The sequence below is a fragment of the Papio anubis genome, chromosome 16 (genome assembly GCF_008728515.1).
Source record: "Papio anubis isolate 15944 chromosome 16, Panubis1.0, whole genome shotgun sequence".
Lineage (NCBI taxonomy): Eukaryota > Metazoa > Chordata > Mammalia > Primates > Cercopithecidae > Papio > Papio anubis.
Window position 1 is genome coordinate 571450 of NC_044991.1, and position 27300 is coordinate 598749.

The 27300-nt window shown below is 49.3% G+C and overlaps 1 protein-coding gene across 5 annotated transcripts in view; it reads right to left on the bottom strand.

Annotated features, from left to right (window-relative positions):
• Nucleotides 1–27300, bottom strand: part of MOV10L1 (Mov10 like RISC complex RNA helicase 1) — a 72401-nt gene that overhangs the window by 3020 nt on the left and 42081 nt on the right. For 2 of the 5 annotated variants that reach the window (XM_009217549.2, XM_003905733.3), the window contains exons 14-23: nt 26108–26166; nt 25543–25643; nt 17573–17681; nt 16525–16703; nt 15507–15653; nt 13631–13752; nt 10454–10553; nt 9289–9453; nt 6983–7156; nt 992–1141 (exon numbers count right to left, since the gene is read on the bottom strand). In XM_009217549.2, coding sequence (XP_009215813.2) covers nt 992–1141; nt 6983–7156; nt 9289–9453; nt 10454–10553; nt 13631–13752; nt 15507–15653; nt 16525–16703; nt 17573–17681; nt 25543–25643; nt 26108–26166 — 1306 coding nt within the window. The remainder of the gene's footprint in view (nt 1–991; nt 1142–6982; nt 7157–9288; nt 9454–10453; nt 10554–13630; nt 13753–15506; nt 15654–16524; nt 16704–17572; nt 17682–25542; nt 25644–26107; nt 26167–27300) is intronic. The other 3 variants (XM_009217548.2, XM_009217551.2, XM_009217550.2) reach the window with 3 other exon arrangements.

Here is a 27300-nt window from a genome sequence, read left to right on the forward strand (position 1 = left end):
TTTTTTAATTCTTTATTGTTTTCTTCCAATCTGAATTGATTAGAAGACAAATTCCAGTTTTAGTTAAACTGGGGACGGGGGATAATGCTTATTAGGAAAGCCAAGTTTCATGTGGAAAATCCTCCCTCCCCACAAGCACACATCAAGGATGGAGGAAGTCCTTCAGGAGAAATGAGATGCGTGTCTGCTGCTTAGAGCTGAGGTGTGTGTCTCAGCAGGACGGCACCTACAAGCTGAGGTTGACACCAGGACACTGGCTGTGTGATGTCTGGCAACTTACTTGTCTCCACAAGCCTTCATTACTCTGTACCTCTGGGAGAGCTAAGCACTCACCTCTTGAGGCCCCGAGGTCAGACAAAAGGAAACATAACACCTGTGAAGGGCCCTGCGGTGGGCACGCCCGTGGTACAGCTGATCTGTTACTGTGACGGCCTAGGGGACCCACCTTTTCTTCTGCATTTTGGGGGTTCTTTCCAAGCTCTGCTTGGTGGTGTGAACGCCACAGGGACACATACTTCATGAAAGTGTTCGGCATGGGAGCCACCCGCGTCCCCACCAGAGCTCCAGGGCCACTGTGAACGTGTGGAGATGCTTCCTGGGACCAGTCCCTGGGCCTCCGGGGCCACTAACTCCCCTATAATCACACCGCAGTCACAGGAAATGAGAAGTGTCCCATTCAAATATAACCAAAGTCGCCCCCTTTGAGAAATACTGGGTTAGAGCTGGGGGCTGGCAAATGTTTTCCCAAAGGGCCAAATATCAAGGGACATATAAATGTAACCATTTAGAAATGTAAAAACTGTTCTAGGCTCCGGCCATAGAAAAGCCTGGAACTGGCGCGTGGATGGCAGCCGGCTGACCTCTCGTGCTGAATGACATTCAAGTGCGGTCCTGCTCCTTTAAAAACCTGTTGCTGCTCAAAGAAGCTTGTTTCTGCCTCTGTGGGGCTGCAGGGACCTCACAGAGCCAGGCGTACCTGGGTAGGGCGTACCTGCTTCCGGTAGGGCGTGATGACGCCAATGTCGCTGGCAGACACCTGACTGGAGATACTCTGGGCCAGGAGGCAGCAGTAGCGCAGGACCTGGACGGCCTCGGCCGGGTTGAACCACGATGGGCTTTTTCCCTCCCGTGCCTCGCTGCCCTGGGTTGATGAAGAGGGAAAACCTCCTTCACTCCATGAATATTTGCCAGAAGGCTGCAATCCAGGAGCTGAAGTTGGTGCTGGGAATACACACTGAATATGACAGAACGAATCCCTGCTCTCACACACAACTTACATGGGAGCAGGGCAGATGGCACATGTTAAATGATGATGACATGGCTCACAGCCATGCGAAACGCTGCAGAGGAGGATGGTCACACGAGTCCACCACTCGGGTCTGAGCCCCAGAGTGGAGGGCTGGCTGGCTCATCTTCTTCTTCTTTTTTTTTTTTTTTTTGATATTAGACCTTTGACATAGCTACTGTTCATCTTGAAAATACTCTTCCTTAGAAAACATTGATGAGATATACTGACATAAAAGACAGACATATAGATCAACAGGGTAGAATGGAGAACCTAGAAATAAACCCTTGTGTATACGGCCTATGGCCAGATGACTTTTGACAAGGGTGCCAGGACAGTTTTTCAAACAATGCTGCTGGAAACACTAGAGAGCCACATGAAAAGGATGAAGACGGACCCTCACCTGACACCACCTGGAAATGTAAACTCAAAAGTAGATGGAAGATCTAAACCTAAGACCTAAATCCATAAAATTCTTGAAGGAAAACAGGGAAAAAACCCCACAACACTGAGTTTGGCAATGATTTCTTGGATACGACACCAAAGCCACTGGCAATAACTAAAAGGGATACACTGGACTACATCCAAATGGAAAATGTCTGGGCATCAAAGGATGCAATCAACAACATGAAAAGATAATCTGCGGAGGGGGAGAAAACCTTTGCAAATAGTATAGAAGAAATTAATATCCAAAACTATAAGGAAGTCTTAAACTCACTGACAAAAGGCGACCCAATTAAATATGGGCGAAGGACCTGAATTCTCCAAAGGAGACATACAAATGGCCAACAGGTGCATGAAAAGCTGCTCAAGGCCACAAATCGTTGAGGAAATGCAAATCAAAACTACAGTGAGCTATACCTCACTCCCACTAAGATGGCTACTATAAAACAACCCAGAAAATAAGTGGTGGTGAGGACGTGGGGAAACAAACCCTGTGGCACTCTTGGTGGGGTGTGGAATGCTGCAGTTACTGTGGAAAGCAAGATGATGGTTTCTCAAAAAATTAAGACTAGAATTACCAACAATTCCACTTCTGGGTATATACCCATGAGGACTGAAAGCAGGGTCTCAAATAGATATTTGTACACCTGTTATAGCAGCACTACTCACAACAGTCAAATATCTGCAGCCCAAGTGTCCACTGATAGATGAACTGATAAGCCAAGTGTGGTGTATACACACAATACAATGTTACTCAGCCCCCAAAAGGGAGGAAATTCTAACACACACTACAACATGGATGAACCTCGAGGACAGGATGCTCAGTGCAATAAGCCAGTCACAGGACAAACACTCCATGATTAATTCCACTCATATGAAGTACCTAGAACAGCTGAATTCATACAGTCAGAAAGTAGAACGGTGGCTGCTAGGGGCTGCAGGGAAGAAAGTTACTGTTTCATGGGTACAGAATTTTTTTTTTTTTTTTTTGAGACGGAATCTCGCTCTGTTGCCCAGGCTGGAGTGCAGTGGCACAATCTCGGCTCACTGCAAGCTCTGCCTCCCGGGTTCACGCCATTCTCCTGCCTCAGCCTCCCGAGTAGCTGGGACTACAGGCGCCTGCCACCACGCCCGGCTAATTTTTTTGTATTTTTAATAGAGATGGGGTTTCACCATGTTAGCCAGGATGGTCTCGATCTCCTGACCTCGTGATCCACCCGCCTTGGCCTCTCAAAGTGCTGGGATTACAGGCGTGAGCCACTGCACCCGGCCGGGTACAGAATTTTAATACTGCAAGATAAAAGTTCTGCAGACTGGCCGGGCGCGGTGGCTCAAGCCTGTAATCCCAGCACTTTGGGAGGCCGAGACGGGCGGATCACGAGGTCAGGAGATCGAGACCATCCTGGCTAACATGGTGAAACCCCGTCTCTACTAAAAAATACAAAAAACTAGCCAGGCGAGGTGGCGGGCGCCTGTAGTCCCAGCTACTTGGGAGGCTGAGGCAGGAGAATGGCGTGAACCCGGGAGGCGGAGCTTGCAGTGAGCTGAGATCCGGCCACTGCACTCCAGCCTGGGCAGCAGAGCGAGACTCCGTCTCAAAAAAAAAAAAAAAAAAAAAAAAAAAGTTCTGCAGGCTGCAAAACAATGTGAATATACTTAACACTATTAAACTTTACACTTAAAAATGGAGGCTGGGGGTGGTGGCTCACGCCTGTAATCCCAGCACTCTGGGAGGCCGAGGTGGACAGATCATTTGAAGTCAAGAGTTCGAGACCAGCCTGGTTAATATGGTGAAACTCCATCTCTACTAAAAACACAAAAATTAGCTGGGCATGGTAGGGCACGCCTGTAGTCCCAGCTGCTCGGGAGGCTGAGGCATGAGAATTGCTTGAACCTGGGATGCAGAGGTTGCAGTCAGCTGAGATCACGCCACTATACTCCAGCCTGGGTGACAGAGTGAGATGACTGTCTCAAAAAAAAAAAAAAAAAAAGTTTTTAACATGACAAATTTTATATTATGTGTAAATTTATTTATGAATGAATGAGACAGGGTTTCACTCCGTCGCTCAGACTAAAGTGCCAGGGCATGATCACAGTTCACTGAAACCTCAGCCTCCTGAGTAGCTGGGACTACAAGTGTGCACCACCATGCCCGGATAGTTTTTGTATCCTTTGTAGAGATAGGGTCTTGCTATGTTGTCCAGGCTGTTCTTGAACTCCTGGGCTCAAGCAATCTGCCTGCCTTGGCCTCCCAAAGTGCAGAGGTTATAGATGTGAGCCACGTCCAGCCCTACAATTTAAAAAAGTGACCACCAGGCTGGGTGCGGTGGCTCACGCCTGTAATCCCAGCACTTTGGGAGGCCAAGGCGTGCAGATCACTTGAGGTCAGGAGTTTGAGACCAGCCAGGCCAACATGCTGAAACTCCCTCTACTAAAATTACAAAAATTAGCCGGATGTGGTGGCCGGCACCTGTAGTCCCAGATACTTGGGAGTCTGAGGCATGAGAATTGATTGAACCTGGCAGGCAGAGGTTGCAGTGAGCCAAAATTGCGCCACTGCACTCCAGCCAGGGCGACAGAGTGAAACCCTGTCTCAAAACAAAACTAAATGAACAAACAAAAAACCCAAAAAGTGACTGCCAGATAAAGCAGTAAAAATACAAAAATTAGCTGGATGTGGTGGCAGGCACCTGTAGTCCCAGTTACTTGGGAGGCTGAGGCATGAGAATTGCTTGAACATGGAAGGCGGAGGCTGCAGTGAACCGAGATTGCGCCACCGCACTCCAGCTGGGGTGAAAGAGCAAAACTCTGTCTCAAAAATAAAACCAAAAAAAAAAAAAACCAAAACAAAAAAAAAACCAAAACAAAAAAAACCCCCACAAAACAAAACCCAAAAAAGTGACCACCAGATAAAGCAGTAAGAATTAATTTTGTTGTTGTTGTTAAACCATGTAACTTACTCATTTATTGTAAATAATAAATGACTGAAGAAACTTAAAAGATTAATGGGATGGAAACTTATAGCAGAAACTTCTAAACTGAGAAACAGTTCAATGAATAGCAACCAATCAACTAGAAAGAATCAGGAAATAAAATAAATAACTAAGAAAGGTAAAGAAGAAATAATGTGAAATCACTATAGACTGGACTGATTTATGTCTCTAAAAGCAAACTGACTCCCAAAATGGATTAAATATAAAAACCTAGCCGCTCCTAAGAAATACAATAAAAAATGAAAACAGAGGGCAAAGACATACCATGTAAAAATAAAAAAATGGCAATGTTAATATTACGAGGTGAAATTTAACACTCACACACAGGACGGTATGGAAGAGTATTACATAAGGAGGAAGATAAAGCAATGATAAATTGTATGCATGAAACATAGCAGTTAAAATTCGTAAGACAAGAACGATTAGAAACCCAAGGATAGGCCGGGCGCGGTGGCTCAAGCCTGTAATCCCAGCACTTTGGGAGGCCGAGACGGGCGGATCACGAGGTCAGGAGATCAAGACCATCCTGGCTAACACGGTGAAACTCCGTCTCTACTAAAAAATACAAAAAATTAGCCGGGCGAGGTGGCGGGCGCCTATAGTCCCAGCTACTGGGGAGGCTGAGGCAGGAGAATGGTGTGAACCCGGGAGGTGGAGCTTGCAGTGAGCTGAGATCCGGCCACTGCACTCCAGCTTCGGTGACAGAGCGAGACTCCGTCTCAAAAAAAAAAAAAAAAAAAAGAAACCCAAGGATAATTTGATGAGAAGCACAATGAGAATGAGAGGCTTCACTCCTCTTTTCCACCATGGCCTACCCGGTGACAGATCCTAGGTCAGGACACAGAGCTGCTGAGTGACAGCCTCCATGCATTTATTTTTATTTAGTTATATAGTTTTTAAGAGTCAGGGTCTCACTCTGTCCCCTGGGCTGGGGTACTGTGGTGCAATCATAGCTCACTGCAGCCTCAATCTCCTGGGCTCAAGCCATCCTCCTGCCTCAGCCTCCCAAGTAGCTGAGACCAAAGGCACATGCCGTCATGTGCAGCTAATTAAAAAAAAAAAATTTTTTTTTTTTTTTTTTTTTTAAAAGAGATGGCAGTTTCACTATGTTGCCCAGGCTAATCTTGAACTCCTAGGCTCAAGCAATCCTCCTGGCTCAGCCTCCCGAAGTGCTGGGGTTACAGGCGAGCCCCTGTGCCTGGCCACTAGTGTGTTTTCCTGATACCCAGGAAAGCTTCTGAGGATGGGCAGAGCTAGGAGGACAGATGGTGGGAGACCACTGCTGGGGAGGGACCTGCCTCAGAGAGCACCATGTCTTGAGGTGTCCGGCTCACTGCAGAGCCCCTCAGGACTCCCTCCCTTCCAGATGTGAGCACCCCGCAGCCACCACACACACGTCCCACCCCACTGCTTTGGACAGGTCACAGATAGATTTTCTCCCTCAGGAACTTACGAAGAGCAACTGGGGGCCATGGCTGGGTGGGGCATGGAATGCAGAGGCCCCGAGGCAGCCGAGTGGTGTAGCCTGGACCCCTGTCCTCCGGGGCCCATGGCATGGAAGGGGCACCTGCACCAGGGTCCCCCTGTGGCCCGGGTGCAGCCCTCACTGCAGATACCGTGAATGCCCCTTCCTCTGGGGGAGGGGGTTAATGCAAAACTTGATTTTTGCTGCTAACTAAATTCCTAATACAAACTATCTCATTTTAGTGAATGCTTGTAATTTTGCTTGGCCACTCAGCATCTAACTCTGTCCCTCCATGAGGCCTCAGAGAGGGGGTGGTGGCCCGTCACTCCTCAGGCCCCAGGCACAGGGCTCGGGCTTGCGGCTGCTGCCTTCCCTGCCCAGCTCTCTCCTGACAGCTCCAACCCTCGAGGGAAGCACCAGGAGGGAGGCGGCGGCGGCCTCCGGGAGCTTCCTGCGGCCCCGGGGTATCCCGTCACACAGCCCTGCAAGCTTCTCCAGGCCCCCCAGAGCTCACTGGGTAGCTTTGCTTCTCTTGGAGCCCAGTGCTTATCTGCTGTGACCACCTGAGAGTGGTGCCCATGATGTCCCCTTGGTACCAGGCACAACTCATCTGGCAGGAGAAGTCGGCATCCATCTTGGGGGACACAAGCCCCTGATGGCTTTTCACTCTCCAGTGACCAGCGGAGCATCTGCCCCGCCACAAGCAGGTGACAAGAGCCTCACCTGGGAGGAAGGACCTCCTGCCACACTGTCCTTACCCGACATGGTCACCTCCGGGTTCAAGACACAACTCACCCGCACACCATGGAAGATGAGAGGGAAGCCTTTCTTAGGCAACTTCTCCCAGCCCAGCAAAGAGGTCACCACTGTAGGGTCCGCACAGACCTCGAGTTCCCTGTGGTAGAACAGCCGTGAGGGCAGGGTCAGCAGGGCCTCGTGGGACCGGTAGTTCTTCACCAGCTTTGTGACCTACAAGGAGAGGGTGATGGGTCACAAGGGGAAGGTGGCACCTGGCACAGTTTCTGTCAAAGGAAAAGCGGCTCTGCACGGCAAACGTGAGGCCCGCCTGACTTCCAAGCCCGACTCTGCCCCTGTGCCCCTGTGTGTCACCTGCCCCCAGACCAAGCCCTTGGATGGTGGTGAAGCCAAGGGTCCATCTGAATAGAAAAATGAGAACATCAGGAAGATGTTCCTCTCCTGGGTCTGGGTGGGGCTGAGGGGCCTCTCAAAGGGTTCCTGCCACCTGGAACCCGGCAGCGGGGAGGAGGGCAGATGGACGCTTCCCTCGTGTGCTGAGAGCTTCACCCTGCAAACAGTGTCTTGCTGGCCCACGCAGCCCTGCCTCCGCTGGCCACAGGGAAGGAAGAGCTCCTGGGCCCCTGGGCCAGGAGAGTATAGACACTGTGACTGTGGGGGCATGGCCAGTCCTGGGCAGGCCTGGCTGTGACTTCACTGATGCGGCCGAGGGTGACTGTGATGTCACCAGTACATGGGACACATTTACTGTCTGCCTCCAACTTGCTCGGGAAGCTCACTCAGGGCAGACACTCTTCCCCTGGTGCTGGTGTAGGCAGCCAGGGAAGGTCTCCAGGGACTACAGGAGTTCAACCAGTCAGAGTAATGCTCAGTCTCGACACTGCTCATCACACATGACCCACGTGTTGGCATGAGGACTTGCTGCGTCTGTGCCATGGGGAGCCGTCCTCTGCATGCAATGCTGCACCCTCTGCCCTCCTGTCACTGACTGTCCCTTGGGAAGACACTGCTGGGGAGAACACACCCAGGGCTCTCCCTCCTTGGGATGAGTAACAAAGCCCGTGTTGGTGAAAACCTGAGTTCCTGTGGTGCTGTCAGTTACTCGCCAGGTGATACTGGCACGAGAGCACCATTATTGGCCCCATGACTCCTCCCGCCTCTGTCAAGCCTAACTAGAATGTGTCCACCCTCCAACGTGCTACTCCAAACTCCAAATGCGATCTAGAGTCATGGCACCTCTGCCTTAACTGGAGCCGGGCAGCTGCTGGGGAAAAGAAAGAAAGCATGCCGCCCCCTGGGGTCACTGTGGCAGCCGCTCTGGTTGGAGGGTGCAGGACACTGACCAGGCCCTGCACAGGACAAGGCCTTCACCTCCTGTGTGGCAGGGTCTGTCTGTACCTGTGGCTGTGTGCCACATGCACCTGCCCTGAAGGCTGTGTGGTGGGGACGGTGGTGACAGCAGCATGCTGGTCTCCCCTGCTGCAGCCACGTCACCTGCACCCACACCTCCAGCAAAGTAGCTAGCACGTGGAGGGGTGCAGCGGCACTGGAGAATGAGGCGAACCTATCAGGCGCAGCAGAGCTCTCAGGCACCCTTTAGGCCCAGCAGCTGATTGCAGCTGGCCATCTTCCTGGGGGCAGTTTCATGGCCCCTGGCACAGCCGGTGCCTGTCTTGCGAGTGGTCCCTCATGAGACCTTCCTTGGCCTGAAGACCCCCACCTGCCCCACATCCTTGACAACCAGGAATGGGGTCCAGTCCTTTTCCCTGAAAGTCTGCCCACAGTAACTGCCCGTCATTTTCTATTGATGTTAATACTGGCAATGGGAATCAGATGGAGACTGTTCTTCTGTGGGCTACAGGGGCTTAAAAACTGAGGCTACTTGGTTCACTGTTTAATGATGGGCCCTGGAGGCCCAAGCTCAGTGTGCTGGGGGCTCCAAAGATGCAAATCCCAAAGCCCATCCCTCAGAATTTGGTACAAGGTTGGCTGAGAGCCCAGAACCTGCACTTCAGTGGGACCTTGGGGTCGGAGACCACTGAGGAGACACTGCCTGTAGTCACTCTAGGGCAGACTTTTTAAGTCACAAAAGTGACTTCCTGCTTTTCTTATGTTCACAGAGTAACACAGATTTTAACTTATTTTACTGTATCTGACCCCAGAGTCTCAGCCATTAGCACCAGGCTGCAGTTTCTGCTGACAGGGGAGGCGCTGTGGTGGGTGCTCTCCTGCACTCTGCCCACGGACAGAGATCACTTGGGTGGACAGAGGGGCGAGCTGCTCAACTGCCCCGGAGCCTGTGTCTGCTTAACTGGGACAGGAACACGCTGGAGTCTGTGACTCACCAACAGGGGGTTATGTGCGCCACAAGCACCGAAAGCATTTTCATCCCTCTGGTACGCGGGTCGAGACATCAGCCGTTCCAACAAGGACACGTTCAGACCATAGGCCATGGCGAGTCTGGACTTAATGACTGGGCCGAGCTGCATGGGGTCTCCTGCCAGCACAATCTGCACACGGAGGCCGGTCTCAGCCCACGCAGGGAGGGGCCGAGGGGCCGTTGCCACGCCCACGGGCTCAGGTGGGGGTGGGGCCGCGTGCAAGGCCAGCCCACACTTGCTCTGGCTGCAGGGGATGACGGGAGGGGCTGGGAGACCAGGGGATGCCGACAGGGCTTGGAGCCATCTCTCCCCGCTTCTCCCCGAAGTCCTGCCACCTGCCTGGCTTCTGCAGCCTGGCTTTCTCTCCTGCGAATCTCTCAAAGTGGTAAGAGCCCCAAGGATGCCATCTATCTTCTGGAAGCTTCTGTGTGGCCGGCCCTGGCCGTCATCTCACCTGCCCCTGGCCTCTTGCCCATGGTTGCCTTGACCTGGTGAGGCCGCCCGACGCCACTGCTCCGCCTGGACCAATCCCTGCTCCCTCCCTCAGTGCCACCTTCATGCTCCACCTCATGCCTGGTGACTGGGACAGGCATCTAGGATGGGCGCCAAGGAGGAGCCTGAAACGTCCAGCGCTGGACGCTGGATGAGCTTGCCTCGATGAGCCACAGGGAGGGAAACAGGGGAGTTCAAGGTGACGCCCACGCCACCATCAGAAGCACCCAGGGAGGAAACAGGTGAGAGCGGACAACAGAGGATGCACAGAGCTGGAGGCCGGGGCAGCCAGAGGCACAGGCGGGTCAGATGCAGGAGCACCGGCCCTGTTCGCCCCTCCAGACGCTGTGCGGCTGGCTCACCCACAGCAAGGACCACATTCCTGACTTTACTGCTGCATCCCCAATACCTAGAATGGCTCCTAACCTCTGTTTTAGAAATGAGTGAGTCAAGACATTCACTTCTTGTCCAAAAGGAATAAAGTACAATAGAGACCTATGGCCCCCAGCACCTCAGGGTCCTTGGCACTTCCACCTGACCCCATACGGCTGTGACTGTTCCTGGGAGGACCGCAGCCCCCATCCCTACAGGAGAACAGGGTGAGGAGGAAGCCGCACACACGGTAGTCGGGACTTACCTGGCCACTGACGTCTGACATCAGCCCCAAAGGAATGAGGCATTCCGGCTCACTTGCCTGCCCGGCCTCGTCCACAAACACGTGAGTGAAGTGTCCAACTCTAGAGCAAAGATGTTCTAAATGGTAATTTCTGCCAAATTGTTTTAGCAATCGATGCCTCTGACACACTGGCAAAGCCACGCTCAGCACCCATGGGGCCAAGCGGGGTTGCCCAGGGGTGTGTAGGAGCTGGGGTCTGGGTGTCACCCGGCTGGAGGAAGGACAGGCCACAGGCATCAGGATATGCTGGCTAAGCCACATCAGCACCCGGTGCTCTGCACGCAGTGTCTGTATTTCTAGAGATGTGGAGGGAAGAAGGAGTGGGGGCGAGGGGCAACACACGAGCGCTTCCTGGGGGCAGCTCACAGGAGAGGCGCCGCAGGCTCCTGGCCTGCTCTCCACCTGCATCTCACTCCTGTGATTATCAAAATGCCCAGGTTTGAGTCCTGATCTCCCCTCTCTGAGCCTCCACCTCCCGCGTATTCCTAAGGAGGCGGCTAGGGTGAGAGCCGAGCTGGCCGCCGTGAAGTGCTGAGAACAAGCCTGGCCAGGCAGGCAGCCACAGATGGTGGCCTCTCCTGCCATCCGCTCATTTCCTCTTGACTCATCCTTGTGAGCTATTCTCAGCTGGGCACTGCCCGGCCTGCCATGCCAATAGGCTGAGGCCCTGGGAGCCACTTCTCAATCTGTGCACTATTAAGAAAATGGGGTCTCTAGAATGGCTCCCCACAATTCTGGCCCCTGCTGCAAACTCAGTGAGGTTCCCAGTTACAGAGCAGCCCCTCTTGGCGGGCGCCCGTCCGGCTCTCCCTTCTCCATGTGCCCAGGTGTGGCAAGGGAGGTGCAGGGGCAGAGAGGCCACAGCGTTGCTGACAGAGGGGGTGGAGATTTTGCAGGAAGGAGTCGTCAGATGCTACTGCCCAGTCCCTGGCTCAGCCCCCACAGGAGAAGTTGCAGAGCTCTTGCATGGGAAGGCTGTGGGACTGAGCGAAGAGCAGGAGCTCGTTCAGCTCATGATCTGTTTCTGGAGGGCAGAGGGGCTGCCCCACCTGGGGCCACAAGCTGAGGAACAGGCACTCCGAGTTCACTGGCTCGCCCATCCCAGCAGCTTCTACTCTGTGGTCAGGAGGCCTCAGTGGGGAAATGCTGTTGGGGCAGAAACAGGTCCTGACGCCCGAGGAAGCAGGTATGGGGCAGGGAGTGTCCGGAGCCATGCCAACACTCAACAGGAGGCACCGTGGGCCCGCACCCTTCTCACTGCCAAGCCCAGGTTCACCCTTCTCACTGCTGAGTCCAGGATCTCCCCTCTCCAACCCCAGACGCTAGGGAAATCCATCACCTCTGAGCCTCAGGTGTCCCACTGTGGGGCGAGACCCTGTGGTCAGAGCTGTGCCGGGGTGGGCTACTGCTCACAGCAGTGCTGGGCCCCACACGTCCTGCACGTCCTGCATCCACTCATGGCCAGCTGACACCTTTCACTTCAGGTCTCAAGACACGGATTTCACAAGTGACACCGTGCACCCTCCCAGTGAAAGATGCAGCAACCAGCACACTGCCATTTCCCCATCTCATGTCCCCACTGCTATTGAAAAAAATTAACATTATGTATCTTTCCTAGAATGTAAGCATTTAGGTTTGAATTCTGTATTAATTGCAGTTATTTAATGTCACTTTTGCTAGATGACGTTGCTACTTCTTTACCCTTTGAAGTGTCCCTCCCCGCTCCAGCCGCCCCCAGTGGCCAGCTAACCCTGTGGGGCCTCTGCAGCTGGGCTGCAACACCCTCCCTGCTTCTGCACAGAGCGTCTCTGAGAGAGCGGCCTGCCCCAGCCGGTCACCTCCTCCCACTACCTGGACATCAGCTCCAGGGTGCAGGGTCCATGCTGTGCCCGCCCCGCCCCCACAGAGCCCTCTGCACCCCAGTGAGGCCGGGCTCTTCAGCTCTTGACCTTTGACTCATCAACACACATTAAAAAAAATCCCTCTCTTGTTCAGATCTATGCTGTCCAATCCAGTAGCCATACATGGCTCTCGGGCACCGCACAGTGGCTAGTCTGAAACCTGACACGCTCTGAGTGTAAAATTTATCGTGGATTTTGAAGACTTCAACCAAAAAAATTGTAAAGTGTCTCATCAATCATGTTTTACTAATCTCATGATGAAAGGACGTTGTGTATGTGAGAGACTAAAACACGCCGATGAAACCATTCATGACACGTTGTGACAGGCATGGCCGGCTGTGCCTTTGCTCCGTGTGGAGCTGACAGACCACCTCCTATGGTCACCCTCACGACCACTGTGACGCTGGACACTGTCCAGGGCGACCTGTCTCCAGGCCGTCAGGGAGGGTGGGGCTTCCCTCGGAGCCCCTAGCTTCTCCCTCTCTCACCCTCAGCCTGTGCCCCTGACACTGTCTGGCTCTACTCACTGAGAGGGAGCTGCCTGCTGCCTCCCCGACCCCACCTCCCTGCACGGGGGTCTGAGAGTGCCTTGGTCCTCACTCAGCCTCCCTGGGCTCGAAGCTCTTCCTCCCAGCCCCCAGGGGAGGCCCTCCTATGACAGCCGGCACCCTGCACTCCATCTCCTCTGCCTGCCTCCCCTGCAGAGCACCCAGCACCAGGGGCACAAATGGCCCCCGAGGGTCTGACCTTACAGAGCCCAGCCGTTTCCTAGGCAGCCTGCCTCCCCACGCCCACTCCAAGCGACTCAGTCTACTGCTCAGAAGCCCTTCACTGGCTTCCCAGCTCACCAGTGGTCAGTCCAAAGGCCCCTCCACGGCCCACCAGGCCCAGGCTCCAGGCCTCCCCTTCACCACGTCGTGCAGGACGTTCCTGCTCACGAGTCTCTGGTTCCAGTCTCCTTTGGGGAGACCTCAGCATTCTCCAACTGTGGGGCCTCTACACGGGCCAGTCCATCTGCCTGCCCATCCCACTGCTGGCTCCTTCGAGTCCTTGGGGTCTCGGCCTCCCCGGCTCCATTCAAGCACGGCCCTCCCCAACCAGCCTTTCTCGCCCACAGCCCTGCCTCCCTCCCTGAGCACTGAGTCTCTGGGTCATCCGCCCCTCAGACAGAAGCTAGGAGAGGACACCGACCTCTGCTCTGGGAGGTCCCGCGCCACACTCCATGCCCAGGGCTCACCTCACTCCTATTTGGTAAAACAACCCTGAGCTGCTGCAAGTGGTGATGATTATCCGGAAGCGTGAGGCTTTCCAGATGTCTTCTCCGTCTCTGCAATACGGTTTGACGGCATCGATAACTATCTGGGGGCAAGGAGACACAGAGTTTACTCCTCCAATTATTAAGCACTTCTATAAACTGGACGGAATCACCAGGGCAAAAAGAATTCCAAAAGGGAACCTTGCCCTGGTGCCACTTCTTAGTTACGTCTAAGTCATGATTTAAGGTTTTTTCCTCAGAATACTTCATACTTCCTTATCAATTCAGTCCATGTTTTATCAACTCTAGAGTCACATATAATACATAATTCTGCAGATCCTTTCCCAAAACAACTCTGTACATTTTCTATTCAGTTTATTTGTTTGTATATTTAGAGACGGAGTCTTGCTCTTGCTCTGTCGCCCAGGGGTGCAATCTCGGCTCACTGCAGCCTCCGCCTCCCGGGTTCAAGCGATGCTCCTGCTTCAGCCTCCCCAGTAGCTGGGATTACAGGCGCGTGCCACCACACCCAGCTATTTTCAATGTCTTTTTTTTTTTTTTGAGACGGAGTCTCGCTCTGTCGCCCAGCCTGGAGTGCAGTGGCCGGATCTCAGCTCACTGCAAGCTCCGCCTCCCGGGTTTACGCCATTCTCCTGCCTCAGCCTCCCGAGTAGCTGGGACTACAGACGCTCGCCACCTCGCCCGGCTATTTTTTTGTACTTTTTTTTTTTTTTTTTTTTGAGACGGAGTCTCGCTGGAGTGCAGTGGCGCGATCTCAGCTCACTGCAAGCTCCGCCTCCCGGGTTCACGCCATTCTCCTGCCTCAGCCTCCCGAGTAGCTGGGACTACAGGCGCCCGCCAACTCGCCCGGCTAGTTTTTTGTATTTTTTAGTAGACGGGGTTTCACTGTGTTAGCCAGGATGGTCTTGATCTCCTGACCTCGTGATCCGCCCGTCTCGGCCTCCCAAAGTGCTGGGATTACAGGCTTGAGCCACCGCGCCCGGCCTTTTTTTGTATTTTTTTTACTAGAGACGGGGTTTCACCGGGTTAGCCAGGATGGTCTCGATCTCCTGACCTCGTGATCCGCCCGTCTCGGCCTCCCAAAGTGCTAGGATTACAGGCTTGAGCCACCGCACCCGGCCCCATGTCTTTTTTAAACACAACATTTCAGGCCGGGCACAGTGGCTGAAGCCTATAATCCCAGCACTTTGGGAGGCAGAGGCGGGTGGATCACTTGAGGTCAGGAGTTCATGACCAGCCTGACCAACATGGTGAAACCCTGTCTCTACCAAAAATACAAAATTAGCTGGATGTGGTGGCCCACACCTGTAATCCTAGGGTACTTGGGAGGCTAAGACAGGAGAATGGCTTGAACCCAGGAGACAGAGGTTGCAGTTAGCCGAGATCACACCATTGCACTCCAGCCTGGGCAAGAAGAGCAAAAACTCTGTCTCAAACAAACAAACAAACAAACAAATAAAAGCAATACTATATAACCAAACCAGCAACTTAAAATTTCCCTAAAGGGATACTTAAAACCAAACCAACAAAACAAAACTTATAAAGTAACGAGACATTTGGGGATTAAATAAAAGAGGAATGTGATAATTTAACAATGCTACGAATGCCCACAATAGGTCTGATAACTCACACAGAGTGAGAATGTGATGAAATATTCAGCAATCAAGCTCCACTATTTAGCGGTGAGGGAGGTCCCACTGCAGAGCCATTTCTCAAACACGGCTTTCTGTGGCACCTCTCTGTCCACCCTCCTATCCCTGCCCTCCCCTGCTCACTTGGCATTTCCTATGTTCTATGGAGGGGTTCTGGTGCCCTTCCACTGCTCACAAGGGCTCACCTCCTCAAACCTGCAGGTGGCATTCACCCGGACCATGGTGGCTGGCCGTAGCACCTTGCTCTCGTGCAGCCGCAGACACACGAGGTCAGCGGCGCTGTTGGAGGGCGCACAGACTAAAATCCGACTGTCCGGCAAGGCAAAGTGTACCTTCATCAAAGACACACAAGAGACCAAGGCTCAACATCCACATGCAAGGTGGAAACCAGGAGCCTAAGTTCAACATGAACATTTGGTGCAGGAACTCAGCTGCATGGGCTCAGATGCCAGCCCCCAACACACTGAGACCTGGGCCACGACTCTGCCTCATAATACTGCTGCCAAGGCGTGGGTAAAGTGGGAAGGTTCTCCACACTCTCTAAGATTCTAAACCACCTTCCAGGGCAGAAACGGAGTCAGATTCATCTGCACACATCCGGCATGTTGTACAATTGTGCACTCAATACCTGTTTGCTAATTTGAATCCTGAATGATGCTAAATGTAGACGGTCTTCGACTTACAATGGTTTGACTTAACGCTTTTTTGACTGTATGATGGTGTGAAGGCCATCCCCAGTCAGTCTGCTCCTCAACTTACAATGGATCATGCCTTGATGAGCCTGAAACAGGCTTTTCCCAAATCCCATTACAATGGGTTTATTAGGTGGTAACTCCATCAAAAGTCAAGAAGCATCTGTACACAATATTTTCACAAACTTAACTTCAATTACAAATGAAGATATCTAAAACTTCTGCAGAATGGTAGCTGTAGCTACTCCGAGAGTTACTTCTGCGGCAAAATTTCATGATTCAGATAAAACAGTTTACTAGGCTAAAAATGAGTTTCCTTCTAAACCTATGCAATAAGCTTTTAAATCCCCACATATCCACATAAACAGACTTAACATTATGAAATAACTGGTATTTCTCAAGCTCTTTCCAGCTGTCCGATTCTACAATCTAAACCCACACTTCCTGAAGACACGGACGACACGTGAACAGCAGCACAGAGCCACAGCACCCGCGGTGCCGCTGTCCTTACCTGTAAAACAGCCTCTATTATTGTCACTGTCTTTCCAGTCCCAGGAGGCCCAAAGAGAATATACGGGAGGGGACGGCAGTCGCCACTCAGAATCCTTTTAACTGCTAACTTCTGATTTTCATTTAGCACCGGATTGAAAAACTCCATCTTTCTTGCTTTAGGGGTCTGAATTTCATCTACTGTATTCAAAGTGGGGAAAGTTTCAGTTAGATGCAAACAGCTCTCAACAGCTGTGGACACATCCTCACCTAGGTCAGGCGTCAGCACGGCTGTGTAAAGGCTAAATCAGACTACAGACAGGGAGCAGCTCTTCAGTGTGACCATGGGTAAGACGCACACAGGGGCATTCCTTTAATAATCTGTGTGTGCTTTTTTTTTTTTTTTTTTGAGACAGGGTCTGGCTCTGTCACCCAGGTTGGAGTACAGTGGCACAATCTCAGCTCACTGTAACCTCCACCTCCTGAGCTCAAGCAATCCTTCCACGTCAGCCTCCCAGGTAGCCGGGACCACAGGCACCCACCACCACACCTGGCTAATTTTTGTATTTTTGTATTTTTTTTTTTTTTGTATAGAGACAGGGTTTCGCCATGTTGTCCAGGCTGGTCTCAAACTCCTGAGCTCATGTGATCTGCCCACTTCAGCTTCCCAAAAGTGTTAGGATGACAGGTGTGAGCTCTGCACTCAACCTGTCTGTGCTTTGTTAAAGAGGGTCAGGAGAACGAATGCAGCTTCTGAGAGGAAAATGACAGGGCATCAACTGATTCTGCGGCTTTAGAGATCACACTCAAATATTATAGAGACTGGATTAGAAAATCTCCACATCTACAAAGAATACCTGGAAAAAACCACCCAGAATCTAAAAGTCTTCTTAAAGTATCTAACCTAAAACACCGAGTCTCCAGTCAAGGTGGAGACGGCAGCCACCTGCCACAGGCCACACGTCCCCCGACTGTTCCTCCTTCTGCATGAGAGCCCACTCCTCAAAGTCCCCGTTTTCCAGACAAGAGTCTCAGAGTTGTTCTTCTCCTTGCCCCTCACAAGCACACACCCCAATCACTCATCTCTGCAGTAAAGGGCGCCAGCGCCGGCAGGTCCTTGTCACCAACACGTCTCTCCTTTGTTCCATGTTCAGCTTGGTCCGTCATCGTTTTCCTAGTCTAGAAATTATCAGGCAGAAAAATGGTTTTAAAAAAACAGCTCGGTGTTTACACTGGCTTGGTTGAAAGAGCAAACATAAACATCTAGTGTTCTACTTTAACAGCTCTTTGGATGGATCACAGGTCAGACCCTTTGAAAAATAAAGAAAAAACAGATTATCAGACAAAAAGCTGCTAAAAAGGCTTACGCTTTTTCTTTGAACTTGCTTTTATAAATAAATATAAAGTAAAATTTGTGATGAAACCAAAGCGCAGGACTACATTTTATTTTATTGTCTTCCTTTGATACATCCTACCTGCTTTCCAGGCTGGACAGTGGGGGAACCTGCAGGGGACGGTCAAGGGTACAGCCCAGGGCTCTGGGTCTCACAGGCCTGCACAGTGTGCAAAGTGCCAGTGCTGCCTGTTGACGTCAGGCAAGATCCTGCACCAGGCCGGGCGCGGGGCTCACGCCTGTCATCCCACCACTGTGGGAAGCCAAGGCAGGTGGGTCACTTGAGCCCAGGAGTTCACGACTAGCCTGGGCAACATGGTGAAACCCTGTTTCTAGCAAAAATACAAAAAAAAAAAAAAAAAAAAAAAAATTAGCGAGGCATGGTAGTGCTCACCTGTGGTCCCAGCTACTTGGCAGGCTGAGGTGGGAGGATCACTTGAGCCCAGGAGGCGGGGCTGCAGTGAGTGGAGATTGCACGACCAACTCCAGCCTGGGTGACGGAGACCCCACAACTCAAAAGAAAAAAAAGAAGGCTGGGTGCAGTGGCTCACACCTGTAATCCCAGCACTTCGGGAGGCTGAGGCGGGCAGATCACGAGGTCAAGAGATCGAGATCATCCTGGCCAACATGGTGAAACACTGTCTCTACTAAAAATACAAAAATTAGCTGGCCGTGGTGTCACCAGCTACTCGGGAGGCTGAGGCAGGAGACTTGCTTGAATCCGGGAGGTAGAGGTTGCAGTGAGCCGACATTGCGCCAGTGCAGAGCGAGACCGTCTCAAAAAAAAAAAAAAAAAAAAGGATCCTACATAAGAATTGGTTGTACGTTCCAACATAAACGGCATTTGTCCTAAACCAGTGGGATTTTCCATTTTTTTCATTACAATCTGTAATTCACAGCTTTGCACATTTATCTTTGTTAAATAACTTCTTCATTACTTTCATAGGACAGATTCTGGAATCTGTAAAATCGAAAGTTCTGGGGTCAGCAGTAGTGGCTCACACCTATAATCTGAGCACTTCAGGAGGCTCAGGTGGAAGCACTGCTTGAGTCCAGGAGGTCAAGGTTGCAGTGAGCCATGACTGCGACACTACACTGCAGTTAGGAGGACAGAGGAAGACTCTGTCTCAAAAAAAAAAAAAAAAAAAGGTCTCACATTAAAAAATTTACACACACGTTACTAAGTTTTAGTCTAAAACAGGCTTGTCTGACCAGCAACCCATGGACTGCATGCGGCCCGGGACAGCTCTGAATGCAGCCCAACACATATTCGTAAACTTTTTAAAACATTATGAGTGTTTTTGTGATTTTTTTTTTTCAGCTCATCAGGTATCATTAGTGTTAGTGAATTTTATGTGTGGCCCAAGACAAATCTTCTTCCAGTGTGGCCCAGGGAAGCCAAGAGATTGGACACCCATGGTTTAGAAGTTTATGCCAATATTCTCCTTCCACAACTATTGTGTTTTTCCGAGTGTGACTGACATACAATAAGGTGCACATATTTGAAGTGTGTGATTTGACAAGTCTGACATGTGCACATACCCATAAAACCATCAGCACGGCTGGGCGCGGTGGCTCAAGCCTGTAATCCCAGCACTTTGGGAGGCCGAGACGGGCGGATCACGAGGTCAGGAGATCGAGACCATCCTGGCTAACACGGTGAAACCTCGTCTCTAAAAAAATACAAAAAAAACTAGCCGGGCGAGGTGGCGGGCGCCTGTAGTCCCAGCTACTCGGGAGGCTGAGGCCGGAGAATGGCGTGAACCCGGGAGGCGGAGCTTGCAGTGAGCTGAGATCCGGCCACTGCACTCCAGCCTGGGCGACAGAGCGAGACTCCGTCTCAAAAAAAAAAAATAAATAAATAAATAAAAAATAAAATAAAACCATCAGCACAATCAAGACAACAAACAGACCCGTCAGTCCCCAGAGCTGCCGTGTGCCGCAGCCCCTCCAGTCACACTGGCTGCTCACGTGCTCTGGAACTTCATACTTCACATGAGTGCACACAGTGTGACTCACTGGAGAGACACCTGTGCTGTTGCATGTCAACAGCTTGCTCCCTGTATTGCTGAGTCATGTTCCATTGTACGAACGCAATGCGACTCGCTTATCCATTCACCTGCTCATGGACACTGGGTTTTTGGTGATTAAAAATCCAGCTGCTGTGAACTTTGTGTATGGGTCCTGGCATGGCCGCAGGTCTTCATCTCTCTGGGGCACACGCCTAGAGAGAAATGACTGGGTAGTATGGCAGGTGTGCATCCAGCTTCTTAAGAACACCTTTTGCACAGTGGTGTGCCACACCCCCTTCCCACAGCAAGGTATGTGCCAGCGGCCCCACGTGCTCACCAATGCACAGATGGTCCAACTCAATGTCTGGCCATTCTAGTAGGTGTTCAGTGGTACCTCGTTGTGGTTTAATTTGTGTTTCCCTAACAACTAATGATGTTGAACATCTTTCATGTGTTTATTACCATCTGTATGTATTCTTTGGTAAAGTGTTCAAGTGTTTGATCCATTTTTGAAAACTGAGTTCCTAGGCAGTTTGTAGAGTACTGTGTTTGCCAAATACAAGTTCTTGATCAGATGTGATTTGCAAATTATTTTCTCTAGTCTGTCACTTTCCGTTGTTTTACCAGTGTCTTTTCTTTTTCTTTTCTTTTTTTTTTTTTTTTGAGACAGCGTTTTTCTATGTTGCCCAGGCTAGCCTTGAACTCCTAGGCTCAAGAGATCCTCCAGCCTCAGTCTCCTGGGTCACTGGGACTAAAAGTGTATGCCATTGTGCCTGTCTAACAGTGTCTTTTCAACAGCAAAATACTTAATTTCACTGAAGTCCAATATATCAATTTCTTTATAAGTCATGCTCTTAGTGTCACATAAAAAAAATCCTTGCACAAAGGACGTGCAGATGTTCTTCTACGCTGTTTTCTAGATGTATAGTTTTAGGCTTTACATTTACGGCTACGAACCACAGAGTAAGTTAGTTTTTGTCTATGCTGTGAGGTACGGATGCAGGTTCATGTTTTTGCATGTGTCCTGCATTTACAGATCATTTTAGGTAAAACAGGCAACTTGATGATATGGAGTCTTTGGACCCCAGAGATACAATAATGTTTAAAATATTTAGGTGCTACTTAAAAAAAAAAAATTCAGGCCGGGTACGGTGGCTCACGCCTGTAATCCCAGCACTTTGGGAGGCTGAGGTGGGCGGATCATGAGGTCAGGGGTTCGAGACCAGCCTGGCCAACATGGTGAAACCTCGTCTCTACTAAAAATACAAAAATTAGCAGGGTGCAGTGGCACGCACCTATAATCCCAGCTACTCAGGAGGCCAAGGCAGGAGAACTGCTTGAATCTGGGAGGTGGAGGCTGCAGTGAGCCGAGATCTGCCACTGCACTCCAGCCTGGGCAACAGAGCGAGACTCTGTCTCAAAACAAACAAACAAAAAAACCAAAAACAATTTCTGAGTGTTTACTGGAAATATATATACAACTTATTTTTCTACACTGATCTTGTATATTGCAAAATCACTTATTAGTTCTAACAGCTTCATTTTAGATCCCATCAGGTTTTTTCTTTTCTTTTTTTTTGAGACAGGGTTTCACTTTATCAGGGCTGCAGTGTAGCGGTACAATCACAGCTCACTGCAGCCTCGACCTCCCAGGCTCAAGGGATCCTCCTGCCTCAGCCTCCTGAGTAGCTGGGACTATAAGTGTGTGCCACCATGCCCAGCTAATTTTTAAACTTTTTAAAAACAGAGACAGGGTCTTGCATGTTGCCCAGGCTGTTCTCAGTGATTTTCCCATCTCAGCCTCCCAAAGTGCTGGGATTACCAGCATGAGTCACTATACCCAGCCTCCATCAGACTTTCTGCAGGATGTGGATGCCTTTTCTTTCTGTTTCATTGCACAATGCTGGGCAGAAATGCTGAGTAAACATGCTCTGATCCTGATCTCACAAGCAAAGAGCATTTAGTTATCACTAGGTAGGTTTTTGTAGGTAACGGAGATTTCCTTTTTATTTCTAGTTTGCTGAATTTTGATCAGGAATGGATGCTGGATTTTGTCAGATGGTTTTTCCTTTTCAGCTTGTTAATATGGTATATTACACATTGATTTTTGGAATGTTAAGCCATTCCTGGGATGAACCCTCTTGGTCTCATATACATGTGTCATATAAATATCTGTATATATGTGTGTGTGTGTGTGTGTGTGTGTACATATATATATAATTTTTGAGACAGAGTCTCGCTCTGTCACCCAGGCTGGAGTGCAGTAGCATGATCTCGGCTCACTGCAATCTCCACCTCCTGGGTTCAAGCGATTCTCCCGCCTCAGCCTCCTGAGTACCTGGGTCTACAGGTGCATGCCACCGCACTCAGCTGATTTTTTTCTGGGATGGAGTCTTGCTGTATTCCATTGCCCACACTGGAGTGCAGTGGCACGATTTCAGCTCACTGCAGCCTCCACCTGTGTTCCATTTTAGATAGTTTCTATTGCTCTGTCTTTAAGTTCACTTTTTTCGGCCGGGCGCGGTGGCTCAAGCCTGTAATCCCAGCACTTTGGGAGGCCGAGACGGGCGGATCACAAGCTCAGGAGATCCAGACCATCCTGGCTAACACGGTGAAACCCCGTCTCTACTAAAAAATACAAAAAACTAGCCGGGCGAGGTGGCGGACGCCTGTAGTCCCAGCCGCTCGGGAGGCTGAGGCAGGAGAATGGCATGAACCCGGGAGGCGGAGCTTGCAGTGAGCTGAGATCCGGCCACTGCACTCCAGCCTGGGCGACAGAGCGAGACTCCGTCTCAAAAAAAAAAAAAAAAAAAAAAAAAAAAAAAGTTCACTTTTTTCCTTCTGCATTATCTAGTCTGCTGATAATTCTGTCCAATATATTTTTCATTTTAGGCACTGAAGTTTTCATTCCTAGAAGATAAAATTGTCTTTTATATATCTTTCATGTCTCCAATTAACATGCTCATGTCTTCTACTTTCTGGAACACATGGAACTTATTTATAACTGTTTTAATGTCCTTGTCTGCTGATTCTACCATGTTATTTTGGGGGTGGTTCCAACTGACTAAATTTCCTCCTTTTGGGTTATGTTTTCCACTTTTTCATTGTTTAATCAGATGTCAGACAGTGTTCATTTTACACCTTGTTGGGTGCTGGATAATTTTATATTCCTATAAATATTCTTCAACTTTGTTGTGGGATGCAATCCAATTATTTGGGAACAGCTTGCTCCCTTTGAGGCCATCATACTTTGTCAGTCTGGGCCGGAGCAGCCTTCAGTCGAGGGCTAGACTTTCTACACTCCTGAGACAACACCCTCCCAAGCACTCTACATGTGAATTATGCGGTTTTTCTTCTCTGGCTGTGGGCACAGCTATTTTTGGCACTGTGTCAACTTTAAGGATTTTTCTTGCTGTTCTTTCTAGCTGGTTCTTTTCCACACCTGGGTATTTTACTCACATCACGCATTCATCAATGCTCAGCTGGAAACTCAAGGAGGAACCTCTGTAGGTCCCCAGATGCTCTCTGTGCCCTGCCCTCTCCCCAGCATTCTACTCTGTCAGCCTTACCCGCTTGCCCTCCCCACCCTTCCAAATGCTGTCTCTGCACTCAGATAGGTCACCAGGCTCCACCTGGGCTCCCTCTTGGTGCTCTCTGGCCAAGACACTCTCGGAAGGCTGTGAGTTGGGAAAACCATGGGGTCACCTCATTTGTTTCCTCTCTCAGGAATCCCTGTCCTATGACAGCTGATGTTAATGTCTGAAATTGTTGTTCCATATGGTTTGTCTGATTTTTTTATTGTTTCAGGACGAAAGATAAATCTGGTCCCTGAAATTCTATCTTGGTTGACATATGAAATATTCTTGAGGCCGGGCGCGGTGGCTCAAGCCTGTAATCCCAGCACTTTGGGAGGCCGAGACGAGCGGATCACGAGGTCAGGAGATCGAGACCATCTTCACTGCACTCCAGCCTGGGCGACAGAGCAAGACTCCGTCTCCAAAAAAAAAAAAAAAAAAAAAAATTCTTGAGTTTATTTTCAATCTAGTTAATCCATAAGAAGATAATGTTTTGCATTTTAAAATCTACAGTCAATTAGGAATGTGCCCACCTAAATAGTAACACCTCCCCGACCTCACAGGCCATCCGCATCACAGACTGTCCCTGAGAATCAGGCAGTATAATGAACTAGTAATGAGGTGATGACGGAGAAGAAAAGCACTGTCCAAGGAAGACTCCTTTCTATTTGCAGAACAAAAAAGAGATCAACTATAAAATACGCCACAAATAACTTTCAAGGATAACCTCTTGCTGCTTCATTTGTCGTATTTTCCATGATTGTGTAGGCATTCTAAACCTATCATTTTTGCATTTTGGGGGAGGAAGTATAAAATGGTAAGCATTTTTGAGTATTAGATATAATTTAAAAATTCATGTTATACATCGAAAACATGCTCATAAAACCAAATTTGAATAGCACAGAGTAAGTTGTAAGCTCCACCATGGCACAGATGACCTTCTCGTTATTAGAAACACGAAGATAAAAAAACCCACTTCTATTGTATTCACAAAAACAGGCACCATATTATTAATTATGGAGTGACTGGACTATGAAAGCTTTTTTTTCTTTTTGAGATGGAGTTTCGCTCTTGTTGCCCAGGCTGGAGTGTAGTGGTTCGATCTTGGCTCACTACAACCTCTGCCTCCTGGGTTCAAGTGATTCTCCTGCCTCAGCCTCCCAAGTAGCTGGGATTATAGGTGTACACCAGCACGCCCGGCTAATTTTTTGGATTTTTAGTAGAGATGGGGTTTCACCATGTTGGCCAGGCTGGTCTTGAACTCCTGACCTCATGATCCGCCTGCCTCGGCCTCCCAAAGTGCTGGGATTAGAGAAGTGAGCCACTGCGCCCGGCCTAGAAGTTTTTATAAAATATCTTTGCAACATTCATGAAGTTTGGAAATGTTAACAATTTGCGGGGTGTGTATCCTTCCAGACATTTTCCATGCATACACAATCACATAAATGTACCTAAGTGTACACAAAAACCATATAATTTAAAAATAAAACTCTAAAGCCAGGCGTGGTGGCTCACATCTATAATCCTGGCACTTTGGGGGCCGAGGAGGGTGGATCGTAAGGTTAGGAGTTCAAGACCAGCCTGACCAATATGGTGAAACTCTGTCTCTACTAAAAATACAAAAATTAGCCGGGTGTGGTGGCACATGCCTGTAGTCCCAGCTACTCTGGAGACTGAGGCAGGAGAATCGATTGAATCTGGGAGGCAGAGGTTGCAGTGAGCCAAGATTACACCACTGCACTCCAGCCTGGGTGACACTGCGAGACTCTGTCTCAAAAAAAAAAAAAAAAGAAAAAGAAAAAGAAAAAAACCCAACTCTAAGGTCATATAAACATCCCTACTTTGCTTCCCCTATTTAATATATTGTAGCCATCTTAGCCCTTGCACATAAACTTTACACTAAATCTATTTTGTGAATATTTTAGTTCACTTGATTTTAACTGCAATTTTGGGTTATTTGTGAACCACACTGCTCAAATACTCCAGTCAACTGAGCGCTAATACGCCAAGAAGGAAATTCCCATCCCCTGTGTAGAGACAGTTACGTCGCTGAGCACTACCTTTTTGCTGGTGAACCGTCCATTGCTTTTGGTGTCTTGTTCATGGTTCCAATTTCCTGTCACTTGGGGAGACTGTAAAATAATTTCTTCTGGAAACAACACTTTTAAAACAAAAAAAGGTAAGAGCATAGGTATAACTAAAAAGCTAAAAAAAAAAAATTAATAGAGGTTGTTTATGGCTGACCCTAAGGTAATTAATATTCTATTCCCTTCCTTTCTTAACCTGCCTGTTACACTGTTTCTAAATCAGAGCATTATTAGTACTGCAATATTCTTCACAACAAAGCCATTTACTCGCCCATCTGCAAAAACAAAAATGAATTACATTTATGAGGGGAAAAGCAAGATGAATTTATTTTCAGTTATTTAAGCAAGCTATTATTAGTTATTCACTAAGCTGAAATAGTAAGAAAATACTAAAACTTGATAGAAAATTAAAAACATGAATATAACAAAGTTTACTTCTAATGTTATGACTGAAGAGACTATTTTACACAAAATTTTACATGAAGCCTATAAAAATACTCTGTGAAGATGTAACACTATCATTCTATAAAAATAATACCTTTTACACCTAAGTGGATGACTTGTTCAAGTGCAAAGTGACACCGTCTGCTTGTAGTCCTGCCGGGAAGAAGACCACATAAAATAACTAACTTTGCATTCAGAACTATTAAGGCTGGCATACAGTAATGCAAATTTGATTATACAACCTTTAAGTCAATATAAAAAAAATCACAGCAACAATCCAACAATCAATGAAATAGAGAACAGAAAAACACTAGAAAGGACGGGCGCAGCAGCTTACACGTGTCATCCCAGCACTTTGGGAGGCCGAGGTGGGCAGATCACCTGAGATCAGGAGTTCGAGACCAGCCTGGCCAACATGGTGAAACCCTGCCTCTACTAAAAATACAAAAATTAGCCAGGTGTGGTGGTGGTGCACGCCTGTAGTCCCAGCTACCCGGGAGGCTGGGGCATGAGAATCACTGGAACCTGGCAGGCAGAGGTTGCAGTGAGCTGAGATGGCACCACTGCGCTCCAGCCTGGGTGACAGAGTGAGACTCTGTCTAAAAAATTTTTTGTAAAAACCACTAGAGAATACCAATGAAGCCAAAAAAAAAACAAAAACAAAAACAAAAACAAAAAAAAAGCATGTGACAAAATCCCACACCCATTCTTTTTTTTTTTTTTTTTTTAAAGAGACAAGGTCTTGCTGTGTTGCCTAGGCTGGAGTGCAGTGGCACATTCACAGCTCATTGAAGCCTCAAATTCCTGGGCCCACGTGATCCTCCCACCTCAGCTTCTCAAAGTGCTGGGATTACAGGTGTGAGCCACCACACCTGGCCCCATATCCATTCTTGATTAAAAACTCACTAAAATAAGAATCTATCTCCTCAACCTGATAGAGGGTCACTATGGAACCTACAACCCACACTGTACTAACTCATTCAGGACTGATAGCCCTGCCCCTAAGACCAGGGACGAAGCCAGTGCATCACTTCTCACCACTTCTATTCCACACTGGCACAGAAGTTCCAACCAGTGCAGGAAGGCAAGGGGAAACAAATACAGAGCATCCAAATAAGAAAGGAAGAAGTAAAATTGTCTTTGTTTTGTTTTGTTTTGTTTTCAGACAGAGCCTCGCTCTGTCACCCAGGCTGGAATGCAGTAGGGTAATCTTGGCTCACTGCAACCTCCGCCTCCTGGGTTCAAGTGATTCTCCTGCCTCAGCCTCCTGAGTAGCTGGGATTACAG